We start from the raw sequence: 14,770 nt of genomic DNA, 5'->3' as shown, positions 1-14,770 counted from the left end.
CTGACAGACTCACTTACTTAGCTCATGCCGAGCATAAAATATAGCCTATATAATAGCTTTTAACATTCACATTTAGCAGGAGGGGAAAACATCATTGCATTTTGTCCCAGTGTCTGCCAAGAGTTTATTCTGGTGGAAAGATACAAGCTAGCACCCCTGTCGATTCATATTTGTTAGGCCCAGTTCATTTGTTCATTTGTTAGGCCCACCAGGTACGTCCTCTTTAACCTGACACAGGGATAGAACTGCGCCGTTCTTTCCATGTTTACCGGCCGGTGCTCAAGCACTGGAGGTAGGCCGGCCCGCCCCCAGTGGGAGGGAATTCCCTCCCACTGGGGGCGGGCCGGCCTACCTCCAATGCTTGAGCACCGGACGGTAATCGTCGCAAAGAACGGCGCTGTACAGGGGAACCCGGGGCACCATCTTCCCCGTGACGGCGCCGTTCTATCCCTGTGTCAGGTTAAAGAGGACGTACCTGGTGGTACATTCTCTTTAACAAAGTGCTGATCAAACAGTGCACTGCAATACGATAGTGTATGTGTATGACGGAATAAATAATTGAATGTGTAAAAAAAAGTACAAGAAGAAGAAGTTTGGAAAAATCCTCTCTAATAATAATGCAAATCATCTCGCTTTTCCCTACAAGCTACAAGCACATGATAAAAATGAAAACTATAGATAAGTTTATAGATAGATGTTCTGTACAGATTTAGCTTATATTACAATAAACATACTTGCGATATTCTTCTTCTTTTCATCAATAGAGCAGGTTAATCCCTTTTGTTTCGGGTCTACATTGGTAAGAAAGCTACTTAATGGATAAACCTTATCGCCTTTCATTGTTTTTACATCTTTATCAGATCCTTGATTCCAGCTTATCTTTGTAGCCTTTGGAATGCCATTTTTTAAGAGGCAGCCAACAGTAATTCTTTCATTTTCCTTGAAGACATTACAGCATGGGACCAGTGAGAGAAGTACACTTTCGATTTGTTGCTCTTCAAAAAAAAAAAAAAAAAAGTTAAGATATTTACATATTTACACAGGACCCGTGTTTTTTTTTTTCCCTTAACCTGTCATTAATCATAACTTTTGACATGTCATCATGAAAAGTTATTTGTAATGACAGATACTTAAAAAAAAAAAAATCCATACAATGCAAAATGTGTTTTCACTGTACAATAAAAGCCATAAAAATACAGTACATAAGTAATAACAAGTTATATTAAAAGATGTAAAAGATGCCATAGCGCTTGCATTTTTTTCACCTACAGACCCACATGAGCCCTTTTTTTGTGCCGATTATTGTACTTTGCAATGGCAGACTTACTTTTTCCATACAATATGCTATGAAACTAGAAAAAACTTATTTGTGCAGTGAAATAAAAAAAAAAGGAATTTGTTTTCATTTTAGAAGGTTTTGTGTTTACGCTATTCATTCTAGAGTAAAACTGACATGTTATGTATTTTCCTCAAGTCAGTACGATTACAACGATATGTAATGTATATAACTTTTATTTTATCTGGTGGCTTTTAAAAATTTAAAACCTTTTGAAAAAAACCTAAATGTGTTTAAAATTGCTCTATTCCCAGCCTTACAACGTTTTTATCCTTTGGTCTATGGGGCTGTGTGGGGTGCCTTCTTTTGCGCCATGATTTGTTCTTCCTATCAGTACCTTGATTACGTTTATGTGACTTTTTGATCACTTTTTATAACAATTTTTCTGTATTTGATGTGACAAAAAATCAGCAATTTTGCACTTTGGCGGGTTTCGCGCTTATGTCGTTTACCGTGCAAGATGAGGAATGGGATAATGTAATAGTTTGGTGATTACTCACGCGGTGATACCAAACATGTTTGTTTATTTATTTATAAAATGGGAAAAGGGGGGTGATTCAAACTTTTATTAGGGGAGGGGATTTTTTATTAATAAAACCTTTTTTTAACTGTATACATTAACTTTAGACCCCTGGGGGACTTTTAGTATTACTGCAGTGATCTCCCTTATAGATCAGTGTAGTATACTTAACACAGCAATGATCGATAAGATCACTGCTGTATTACTCTGGTCTGCAGCAGCCCCGGCTTGGTAAGGAGGGGGGGGGGTGATCCCGCACCAGGGAAAGGGGTCCATCATAGATTTTCTGATACGGGAAGGGGTTAAAGGATTTTGACTTGAAGGATGCCTCTAGGATATGTTGTGTAGTAAAGGGCAGCTGATGACTCTGATATGTGGTGTAGTAAAGGGCAGCTGTGGGCTCTGCTATGTGGTGTAGTAAAGGGCAGCATTTGGCTTTGCTATGTGGTGTAGTAAAGGGCAGCTGTGGGCTCTGCTATGTGGTGTAGTAAAGGGCAGCGTTTTTCTTTGCTGTGTACTGTAGTAAAGGGCAGCTGTGGGCTCTGCTATGTGGTGTACTAAAGGGCAGCTGTTGGCTCTGCTATGTGGTGTAGTAAAGGGCAGTTGTGGGCTCTGCTATGTGGTGTAGTAAAGGGCAGCTGTGGGCTCTGCTATGTGGTGTAGTAAAGGGCAGCTGTTTGCTCTAGTATGTGATGTAGTAAAGGGCAGCTGTTTGCTCTAGTATGTGATGTAGTAAAGGGCAGCTGTTTGCTCTAGTATGTGATGTAGTAAAGGGCGGCTGTTGGCTGTGGTATGTGGTGTAGAAAGGGCAGCTGTTGACTCTAATATGTGGTGTAGTAAAGGGCAGCTGTTGGCTCTGGTATATGTGGTGTAGTAAAGGGCAGCTGTTTGCTCTATTATGTGGTATAGTAAAGGACAGCTGTTAACTCTAGCTTATGGTGTAGTAAAGAACAGCTGTTGGCTCTAGTATATGGTGTAGTAAAGGACAACTGTTCACTTTAGTATATGATGTAGTAAAGGGCAGCTGTTGTTTTTATTATATGGTGTAGTAAAGGGCAGCTGTTCGGTTTAGTATATGGTGTAGTAAAGAGCAGCTGTTGGTTTTAGTATATGGTGTAGTAAAGGGCAGCTGATGACTCTGACTCTGGTATTTGGTATAGTAAAGGGCAGCTGTTGGCTGTGGTATGTGGTGTAGTAAAGGGCAGCTGTTGACTCTGTGACTCTGGTATTTGGTATAGTAAAGGGCAGCTGTTGGCTTTAGTATGTTGTGTAGTAAAGGGCAGCTGTTGGCTCTGGTATGAGGTAGTAAAGGGCAGCTGTTAGCTCTGGTATGAGGTAGTAAAGGGCAGCTGTTGGCTCTAGTATGAGGTAGTAAAGGGCAGCTGTTGGCTCTGATATGTGGTGTAGTAAAGGGCAGCTGTTGGCTCTGGTATGAGGTAGTAAAGGGCAGCTGTTGGCTCTGATATGTGGTGTAGTAAAGGGCAGCTGTTGGCTCTGGTATGAGCTAGTAAAGGGCAGCTGTTGGCTCTGGTATGAGGTAGTAAAGGGCAGCTGTTGGCTCTAGTATGAGGTAGTAAAGGGCAGCTGTTGGCTCTGATATGTGGTGTAGTAAAGGGCAACTGTTGGCTCTGGTATGAGCTAGTAAAGGGCAGCTGTTAACTCGGGTATGTGGTGTAGTAAAGGGCAGCTGTTGGCTGTGGTGTGTGGTGTAGTAAAGGGCAGCTGTTGGCTCTGGTATGAGGTAGTAAAGGGCAGCTGTTCTCTTTAGTATATGGTGTAGTAAAGGGCAGCTGTTGGTTTTAGTATATGGTGTAGTAAAGGGCAGCTTATGACTGTGACTCTGGTATTTGGTATAGTAAAGGGCAGCTGTTGGCTGTGGTGTAGTAAAGGGCAGCTGTTGGCTGTGGTATGTGGTGTAGTAAAGGGAAGCTGTTGACTGTGACTCTGGTATTTGGTATAGTGAAGGGCAGCTGTTGGCTCTGCTATGTGGAGTAGTAAAGGGCAGCTGTTGGCTCTGGTATGAGCTAGTAAAGGGCAGCTGTTGGCTCTAGAATATGATGTAGTAAAGGGCAGCTGTTGGCTCTGGTATGTGGTGTAGTAAAGGGCAGCTGTTGACTCTAGGATGTGGTGTAATAAAGCTGTTGGCTCTGGTATGTGGTGTAGTAAAGGGCAGCTGTTGGCTCTGGTATGTGGTGTAGTAAAGGGCAGCTGTTGGCTGTGGTGTAGTAAAGGGCAGCTGTTGACTCTGGTATGTGGCGTAGTAAAGGACAGCTGTTGGCTGTGGTATGTGGTGTAGTAAAGGGCAGCTGTTGGCTGTGGTAAGAGATAGTAAAGGGCAGCTGTTGGCTGTGGTATGTGGTGTAGTAAAGGGCAGCTGTTGGCTCTGGTATGTGGTGTAGTAAAGGGCAGCTGTTGGCTCTGGTATGTGGTGTAGTAAAGGGCAGCTGTTGGCTCTGGTATGTGGTGTAGTAAAGGGCAGCTGTTGGCTCTGGTATGTGGTGTAGTAAAGGGCAGCTGTTGGCTCTGGTATGTGGTGTAGTAAAGGGCAGCTGTTGACTCTGGTATGTGGTGTAGTAAAGGGCAGCTGTTGGCTCTGGTATGTGGTGTAGTAAAGGGCAGCTGTTGGCTCTGGTATGTGGTGTAGTAAAGGGCAGCTGTTGGCTCTGGTATGTGGTGTAGTAAAGGGCAGCTGTTGGCTCTGGTATGTGGTGTAGTAAAGGGCAGCTGTTGACTCTGGTATGTGGTGTAGTAAAGGGCAGCTGTTGGCTCTGGTATGTGGTGTAGTAAAGGGCAGCTGTTGGCTCTGGTATGTGGTGTAGTAAAGGGAAGCTGTCAGCGCTATTTTATGGCATGGTGCAGTAAAGAGGAGATTTTAGTTCCTCTTAGAGGAGTAGTAAAGAGAGGCTGTCAATTTTGCTGTCTGGCGCAGTTAATAAGAGATGTCTTAGTACATACTTAAATTCCCTCTAAAATGTGTCAATTGAACTTTGTAGACTTAAAAAATCAGTATCAACATTCACTTGATACTGATAAAATAATACATGTTAAAATGTATTATTTTTGCAACATTAAGTTAGAATGAAATCTGTCTGGCACTGCTCTAAATTGCCACCATCTCTGGACTCAAAAAGTGTCTAAAACGCATAATTAATGTAAAGAAAATTCCTACGCACCACTTTTTGAGCAGAGTTGTGGTGCAGATTCATTAGTACATCTGGGCTATTGTCTGTTAAAACAAACGTTATCAGTACAGGGAAAGCCTGCCTGTCTGATGGTATGGATGCTGAAATGACCTGTCTTAGGTCCATACCTTTCACCAATAGAAAACATCTGGCACATCATGAAATGAAAAGTCTGGCAAAGACGATCATCCAGAATTGTTGAGCAGCTAGAATTTCACATCAGACAACAAATACAATAACCTTCCTCTCCAAAAACTCCAACAATTGGTCTCCTCCCTTACTACATGGTTACAGAATTTTCTTAAAAGAAGTGGGGATGCAATGGCAAACATGGCCCTGTTCCAACTTTTTCAAGATGCCTCGCAGTTCTGAATGAGTTTTTTTTTTCATGAAATGGCAAAAATGGGGCATACACACACATATATTTTTCCACACCCCTAAAATAATTATTTTTTATTCTGAATAACATGTTAAACAAATGAAACAAAAATTTTGAAACAGCTGAATATGTGATATTATAAGTTACTGTACAGTATAGCAATCGGCAGGTGGAGTATAATGTAAAGTAAGTGCCATAAACGTAAAAACAGCAGCAGTTTGTAGATACAGGATGGAACTGCAGATCCCCATAATGCAGTAGCGTAGTACAACAGGCTAGAATAGAGAAGCAGGGCTGCCATCAGAGGTCTGTGTGGTCACATCACAGCCATGGGGTGTGTTTTCAGCATGGACCAATCAGCAAGTGAGAATCACAGAGCTGTGCAGGAGGACAGTGACAGAAACTTTCCTATAAAGCAGTGTGTATAGCTGGGTGTGAGTGCAGGCACAGTATAGCAGCAGTGTGTATAGCTGAGTGTGAGTGCAGGCACATTATAACAGCAGTGTGTATAGCTGTGTGTAAGTGCAGGCACAGTATAGCAGAATTGGAAAGATGGGAAACACAAGGGCTAACAGAGCCTGCAGGGAGCATGAAGGAATCAACAGGGCATATGTGGACACAGTATAGCAGCACTCTCTGTCCAGGGAGAGAGAGGTTACAGCTATGAAGAGTAGCCCCATAGTCTTGTCCCCTAGTGAAAGCCCCAGCCTGAAGTGGATCTGCCATGATCAGAGTACAGGGCTGTAGACCCCGCTATGCAGAATATGCCGCTCCCCCACTCCCCCTCCCATCCAGTACTGTAAGCTCTCAAACCAAAGCAATGCTCTTAAACCAAGTTACAATTTTGAAAAATTGTGAGCTCTTCTTGCAAAGAGCTCTTAATTCAAATTACTCTTAAACCAGGTTACCACTGTATATACACACTGTATATGTCTCTTACAGCGAAAGAGTTGATCAGATAGTTAAAACTTTCTGGTCAAGGCAACAACGCTTACTTATAGTAAGGCCAGCGAGTAATAAAACCATATGTTTCCTCTATAATAGGCACTGCAAAGAAAATACATGGCTGGCCAGGGGTTTCCGTATTCAGCCATCTGCTAATCTTGGTTCAGCTCCAATCTGGAAATAGTTAGTCTTCATAAGAAGGCATTTGGTCAGTCCCAAAAATTTGTTTATTATAAACCTTGTAACCTTGGGTGTCCTAACATGTCCATTGCTTGTTCTGTGTGTGTAGCTCCCATTTTTTAATGTATGACTTTATAGGAAAAAATGTGTAGTGTGGAGAACCACACTTTTGTAGGCACAACATTTAGAGATAGAGCTGCATGTTAATTCCTGATCATACAACCAGGAACCACAGTGTTGTGCTTCGTGGTTGGGTGACCCCATCATCTAATTAAGTGAACGAGGTCACAAACCCACAAGGGACTGCAATTTTTGCAATTCCAGAGTGCTACCAGCTACAGAGCTGTTTACTCTGTCTTCCTCTCACTTACAAGACGGCTCATGTAAACAGCTTCCTGGCTGGCTGTTTCTGCACTCTGTAATGCCCGCACAGTTAAGCTGCTGATCACATCACTGTGATGAACCCTCCCGCCATTATAGAGTGCAGATACAGCCAGCCAGAGACACTTATTACATTTGTTTGCATGAGCTGTCTAGGAAGAGAGGGGGAAGGAGGGGTTGACGGAGTAAACAGCTCAACGCAACAGGCTTAGAACTGGGGAAGGAGACTGAAAAGGTAATAACAAGTATAGAACAAATTGTTAGACTCCAGGAGGGGGGATGATTCAACATGTATTTTAACTGAGTGGAATACCCCTTTAAAGGAGCATTGCACACACCCAAATCCTGTCTCCTTCCTATAATAGCTCTGTACTGCATATTTAAAGGGAAACTGACAACAAGAAAATTCAAAAAAGTGCTGCCAGTAATGAACAAAGACTGTACATGCATTCCGTATGTACCTTTCTTTCTGATGTCTGCTTGTTCACAGTGTAAAACATATTGTATACTATAGTTTAGGGACCGTGTAACAGAGGCGTGTCTGTGACTCTGTTGGTGCCCACTCTGCTCCACCTCCCATGCTCCATCACCAGGCTGCCCCGCCTCCTCACTAAATGACCAGGTCTTCCCCTGGTTACATTATATCCCATGCAGACGGGTTACAGTCTATTGCCGGCATATGTGCTCTTCTGTCCTAATCCTGGGCAGCAACCTATGAGACTTACCACACATGCATAGACACTGACAAACAGCACTAGAGTGCGAGGAGATCTTGCTTTAGCAGTCGCCATGGAGGATGAGGATAGAAGAGCACAGGGAACAGACAGTACTGCATCTGTGCAGGATACCATGTAACCAGAGACCTGCCTGTCAATCATTTACAGTGTAGGCGGGGGGGGGGGGGGGCAGGACCTGGTGATGGAGCAGGGGCAATGTAGCAGGACTAGCACCACACACCAGTGTCACACACATACTTTATGCTACTCTTAAATAAGACAGCAGAAACCTGCTGACAAAGAGTCTTTGAAGAATCATTGTTTAAAAAACAGATGGTATGTACTTAAACTCCCTTCATTATAGGTTCATTAATGTCCGTTTATTCCCCTTAACCATCTAGTAGAAAATTCAAGTAGCTATTTAAATGTTCAGTAATGTTCAGTTTAATGAATAAATTAGTTATTATAAGGCTGGGCTCACACTACGTTTTTGCAATCCGTTTTTTCATAAATTTTTTTGAAAAAACAAATGCATGTGTGTGCGTCCGTTTTGATCCGTCTGATTTCATTGAATTCCATTACAAAAAAAAAAAAAACCCAGATCAAAACGGATCTGTTTTTTTTTTTTTGACGGACACAAAAATGAAGTCAACCACGTTTTTGTATCCGTCAAAAAAAAAAAAAATGGATCCCTTTTTTTATAATGGAATTCAATGGAAAAACGGATCAAAACAGATGCACACACGCATCTGTTTTTTCCATCCGTTTTTCCAAGAAACAGATGAAAAAAAAACGGATTGCAAAAACGTAACGTGAACCCAGCCTAACTAGTTCCATGGTTCTTTTTTGCCAGAAAGTAGTGTATGCAGCTCCTGTGCAGGTCTTTAAATCTCCATTGTTGCAAACACCAATCTGATTTGTTTGTAGTCTAATTCTGTATTCTCACTCAAACTGAATGTACAAGCGGCTGCGGGTACATTCGCTTTAATATCTACAGGACAACAAGAAGTGACAGCAGTGACTACAGACATGTTTTTTTTTTCTTTTTGTAGTCTGCACCCTTTGGATATTCAGATATTCATAATGGAGCTGTGCACAGGATAGTTTAAAAAAAAACACTATATATTGGTTGCAAACGTCTGCTTACCTTTTAGCCTATCCTGACCATGCAGAAACAAAACGTATTTTACTTTATGTATTTATTCTCTATTTATTATTTATTCTCTAATTTATGCATTTATTAGTTACACAAATAACTAGAATAACTCTAATTGTATATAGCCAATTTGAACACTTCCAAACATACCTGTCATCATTAGTAATGCCCAATTTTTTCAGTCACATAGCTTATATCACTGTTGATAACAATTTCTTGGCTGGGTTCACACTAGCCTTTGTCTTATTTACTAACGGATTTGTCCATAATAATTGAACAGATAAGCATAAACTGATGAGGAGACTGATGCAAACAAATGTTCATTTTTTTTAATGGTCCGTTTGCATTTTGGCTTAAAAAACCTGACTTTTTTCCATCAGTTTGCTTTAGTCTGCATCAGTTTTCATATCAGTTTATTTTTCTCATTTGGTTTCCCGCTTCTGCGCATGCTCAGTGAAACAAAAACTGCCGAAAACTGATAACTTGCAAAAGAATGTTTACGGAAATACCTTCTTGTTTAGAGCCGTCCTCATTGAAAAAGCAACGCAAGTACACTTTCTGTTCGTTTTCATTTTTTTTTGAACATAGAAAAAAAGTTGGATGCAGGATTTTTTTTTCTGTTAAAAAAACGGAACTCAGACGGAATACATGCAAACGGAGCACAACTATGACAAAAGGAGCACAATAAAAATACATAGAAATGAATGGGGCGTTGGACGGTTACGTCAGATTCCGTATATATGTTGTTTAAAAATGAAAAAGCTTCATGGAACTGTGGTGGAGAGAATAACCCCAGTGTGAACCTAGTCTTAGGGGCCTATTCCACGGGAGCCATAATTGGCCGAATCGGCCCGATTATCGCTCTGTGGAATAGAGAAAACGATCAGCCGATAATTGTGTCATCGGCTGTTCATTTATTTAGGGCCAGACCTAAAATCATCGGTCACCCACGGGCGGGGCGACGATTTGAGAAGCACCATACATTACCTCCGCTCCGTCTCCCTCCCCGGGTCCTGAGGCACAGCATCAGCAGCTCCGGAGCGGCCTGACTGAGCAGTCAGACCGCTCAGCCAATCACAGGCCAGGACCGCCGCGGCGTCTGACCGGAGTTGATGCTGTGCCGTGGGATCCGGGAAGGAAGATGGAGCAGAGGAGAAGTCCTGCCAGGTAATACATGGTGCAAGGGCTGCAAGGACATCGGTAACGATGTCCATGCAGCCCTCGCTCAACGATCATCGTCCTGTGAAATAGGGCCAGTAAACGAGCGTCGATCTAGCAGTTTACATCGTTGATCGGGCCCTGCTCGGCCCGTGGAATAGGACCCTTACTTGTGCTAGTCTAAAAATCTATTTATTTGTTTTAGGGACCTGATATGTAAGACTTGACAGAGTTCAAGTGGCAATGATTGTGCATGCCAGGTGGTAGTGTCTGTGATAAATGATGCTGAGCTGATGGGTGTGCCAAGGTCACTGATACTGGTACTACTAAACTTGTGTTCAACTCTGCGCTCTAATTTGAAGGGACATAGGGGGAGATTTACCAAACTGGTGTAAAGTAGAATTGTTTAAGGGCCCTATTAAACGGGACAATTATAGTTCGCATAATCGTTAACGATAAACGATCCAAACGACCGCTATTGGGAAAGACCTGAAATCGTTCACCCATTTACATGGAACGATAATCGTTACTTATGATCGTTCTTGCGGTCGTCTTGTCGTCGCTATTGCGTTTGTCACTACTGCGAACGACCGAACAACGTCTTATTCAATGCAAACGATTTGTGAACGAGCAACAATAAAAATAGGTCCAGGTTTTATTAAACGATCAACAATTTCTCATTCGGTCGTTAACCATTAACTGCCATTCAACCGAACGATTATCGCTTAGATTCGAACGATTTAACGATAATCTGAACAATAATCATCCCGTGGAATAGGGCACTTAGTTGCCCCTAGCAACCAATCAGATTCCACTTTTCATTCCTTATAGATTCTTTGATAAATGAAAGGTGGAATCTGATTGGTTGCTAGGGGCAACTGAAGGCCCTATTCCACAGAACGATTATCGGCCGTATTCAGCCGTTACGGACGATAATCGTCCCGTGGAATTGACAGCAACGATCAGCCGACATTGCTGCCATCGCTCCGTGGAACAGGAGCGTCGGCAGCAGATGCTGCTGTATTCTATGGGCTGCCCGGACGATCAGCGATCCCCCGCGCAGAACCCCCGCCCCCCGACTCACCCGCTCGCTTTCCCTTGTGGAATAGCGGCAGCAGCGAGTGGGAAACGAGGAGCAAACGAGCACAAATAGTGCTCGTTTGCTCCTGTCAGTCGGCCCGTGGAATTGGGCCTTAACCCAATTCTACTTTACACCAGTTTGGTATACCTCCCCCATAGTTCTGTGCTTTTTGGCTACAAACTAAATCCTAGCATCAAGAATTGACTTTTGACTACAGCAACTTCTGTCTTCAGATGTTTTGCCAGTCTTTGCATACAGAGATGAGCGTTCCTGCCATTACAACGCTCATTGGCAACAACAGATCAGCACAATTTCTGTATTTCTACTTACTAGTAGGTATACCATATTGAGAAAGGTCTTTTGACCCAATTGTTCAACTTTACTGGTGTACTATCACTGAACACAAGTTATGGATGAAACTTCAGTGAACATAATAATTATGTGATCCTTATGTGCCAAATCAAATTACGTACATGAAAACCTACTTACTATGGAATTTAATTAATTGGTGGCTTAAAGGGGTTGTCCTGCATTAGAAAAACATCACCACTTTTTACAGTTTGGGTGTGGTTTGCATCTGCGGTCTATTCACTTCAATGGAACAGAGTTGCAAAACCCCACCCAAACTGGAGACGAGTTGTGCTGTCTCTGGAAGACATTGGCCATGTTTTTCTAATGCTGTATAACCACTTTAATTAAACCTTCAAAATCTAAATCAACAGGGGATGTAAAATTAAGCAAGTTTGCAATTTATATTCATTATTTTTATTTATTTTTTTTTGTTATCATGCTATAAAACAAAGCTATACCTACTTGAAATCCAGGTCCAGTCTCCTGAAGCCTTTTAGTCTTGTGTTGGTTGAAAAAAAGAGACTAAAGGCATAAAGTCTCCATTATCTGAGCGCTCTCAGAGAGAAGGCAGTCATGTGACTGATGGACACATTGAGCCGTGGTTCTCTGTACTGGCCGGGACTTCATGTGTTAAAGCGTAACTGTCATTTCAGGGTAATTTTTTTGAAAACATGAAATATCAATAGTACAAGCGATTTTAAGAAACTCTGTAATAGGTTTTATAAACCAAAAGAGTTTCCTTCTGGACTGAAAAAGCAATCTCCCAGCCTCCCCCCTCACTTCAGAAGAAGCAGGATTTCTGTCTCCATTATGTGGCTATGTAGAGGGGAGGGGCTTTGAGGAGTGACTGAGCACAGAGCACCCTGCAATCTTCTCTCAGTAAGTTCATAGATAAGCACTGACCTTTCTGACCCCAGAATCCTGCGTTTAAGGTGCCCAGACAGTCTACAAACAGCTGACCTTCATGTCACCTCTTCCTGCTCCCTCATCTCCCCCAGCCCCTCCACCCTCCATAGGGATAGAATGGAGAGAGCAGAGCCCGTCTTCACTGGCTTCTCTGTAATGAAGACGCATTTACCTGATAATGCACAGATAAGAAGTCAGGGGGGGAGGCTGGGAAAATGCTTCTTGAGTACAGAAGGAGGCTTTTTAGGCTGATAAAACCTATTACAGAGTTTATACTACTTATACTACTGATTTCTGCAATAAAAAAAAAATTACAGTTACGCTTTAAGTCTCTTTTTTTCCACCCAGCACAAGACTAAAAACCTGCCTTCAGGAGACTGTGCCTGGATTTCTGGTAAGTATAGCTTTTACAGCACGGTAACAAAAATAAATAAAATATTGCACTTTTGAACTCTTATGGGTCTGACATATTATGTCCCAAAAACAACCAGATTTTTAGAACACTGTAAGTAATAAAGTTTATCATTAGCAATATAAGCTACGTGACTAAGAAAACAAGGACAAGGGAGCATTACCAGTGATTACAGGTGTCGGGAAGTGTTCGAATCCAAGCCCTGTATCTGCAGTAGTTCTAAAGCATTGGATTTGACAGCATGCTTTTGGTGTATACATTAATGCCATGGTTGTATAGGTCTCATGAGCCTGAGCGTACCTTTGTTTTAATAATTGACTCCTCCAGCCCCTGACATATCACACTTTTAATTAATACCAAAGTATTCTCACCCGAACTGCAAAAGCCCAGCAACGTTTATTCCATGAGCTTGTGATCAACGCCTCTTAACAGCCACCAACCTGTATTATCACCTCCGCCTGTCACATACAATTCCGCCCAAGTGCCGTGGAACAACAAGGCCCCAAAGCATGGTCTGACTGTGTGTTTTGTCAGTGCAGAACAGCACAAGAGGAAGCTAGGAGAAGACGGCATTACTGTGCATGCGGCGCTGTGTTGTTCCTTGACACATGCGTGGAATTTCATGTGAGATTTGTAGGTGGCAATACAGTCAACGGCTATCAACGGAAGTGGTGGAGGAGGTTACACGCGGCCTGTCGGGTGCTGGGATGAGCTTTGCATATCAATTAAAAGCATGTTATCTCAGTGTTGGAGAGGTCAATTATCATAAGAAAGGTATGAGCAGGGTCAGAAGCCCTATACAGCCATGGCCTAAAAGTTACTATACACCTTAGACTTCAGTTGCCCATACCTGTCACTCGCAGTGGGTTTGGACATTAATCTAAGGTGTATGCAGCTCTCCTAAAAAAACAACAACAGATGGTTCAGAAAGAGCTCTTGGCTGCCCCTTATCACTCCTCATAGAGAACAAAGAAATGCTCTGCCGTGCCGAATGTTCCTGTGTATCGGGAGGATAGGCGCCAGGCAGGAAGAATAAGTGATGGCCACCAGTTATTGAAGGTGTATGGCCACCTTTAGTTTATACACCAAAAATCTGCAGTCAGATCCCCTTTAAACGTTTTCCATTGCAAACAGTGACTAAACCTAAAATAAAAAATATGAAAAACATTAATCTTCTGTGGAACTACCATTTTTTATCACAAACATAGCCAAAAAGATAACTTGTTATTTATTTGCTGTAATACTCTGTAATAACACAAGATCCTTTAACTGATCATTATACCCTTCTACTATGTTTCAACCTTCAACCAGTGCAGTGCTTAAGGGTAATTTAAAGAAGAAGAATTTGCAAAGAGCAAAAGAAAATTTTACAGATGCATAAAGGAAGAGATGGAAGCAATGCAGGGTTTGTGTTAACATAAAAAATGTTTATTGCACTTATATCATTACATACATAGTAATCACAAAAAGCATGGTTAAAATATTAACAATACTGTGTTCATACAGGCTGATAGGAAAATATATTTACATAACTTGAGCATATAGATGATAGCTAACATGGTATTCAGATCTGTTCCTGGTCCAATGGTATCATTTTACCTAGAGAGGAAATAGGAAAAAATTATGTTAATATCATATAAATACTAATACAATGGTTATTTATTAGCAAACATTGTTATAATCTGTCTTTCTATCCATCCATTCAATAAGAATATATATTTCTATATCTGAAAGTTTTTAATACCTTCGTATAGATAGAAGTACTAGATGGAGCAAGTGGTCTTCTCTGTCGACAATCTCCTATGTTTCTAAGTAAATGTGCATTTTATGTATATTATATCTACAGATCACTATGTTGGACTACAGTATTATTCACTTTTTATATGAAATACATTCAGTAATGTATTTAGAGCTTTTAAAATCTAGTAGAAAAACATAACTTTTTATCGCATTTTGTTTTATGCTGTCACTTAGTATATTTTATCTCTACAATAAAAAAATCATTTATACGCTAGCTACAGGATAAGCGATAAATATTTATCTGTCTGGGTCCCATTGCTGGGATGC

At 41.6% G+C, this 14,770-nt stretch overlaps 1 protein-coding gene across 1 annotated transcript in view; it reads right to left on the bottom strand.

Annotated features, from left to right (window-relative positions):
* Nucleotides 1-7,714, bottom strand: part of LOC138786485 (uncharacterized) — a 54,865-nt gene extending 47,151 nt beyond the window's left edge. The window contains exons 1-3 of the mRNA XM_069963470.1: nucleotides 7,649-7,714; nucleotides 6,910-7,075; nucleotides 735-995 (exon numbers count right to left, since the gene is read on the bottom strand). Of these exons, the coding sequence (XP_069819571.1) occupies nucleotides 735-995; nucleotides 6,910-7,075; nucleotides 7,649-7,714 (493 nt within the window). The remainder of the gene's footprint in view (nucleotides 1-734; nucleotides 996-6,909; nucleotides 7,076-7,648) is intronic.
* Between the last annotated feature and the right edge of the window lie 7,056 nt (nucleotides 7,715-14,770).

Source organism: Dendropsophus ebraccatus, chromosome 3 (assembly GCF_027789765.1).
Source record: "Dendropsophus ebraccatus isolate aDenEbr1 chromosome 3, aDenEbr1.pat, whole genome shotgun sequence".
NCBI lineage: Eukaryota > Metazoa > Chordata > Amphibia > Anura > Hylidae > Dendropsophus > Dendropsophus ebraccatus.
The sequence above is the reverse complement of the archived record's forward strand: the minus strand, read 5'-3'. Positions and strand labels throughout refer to the sequence as shown.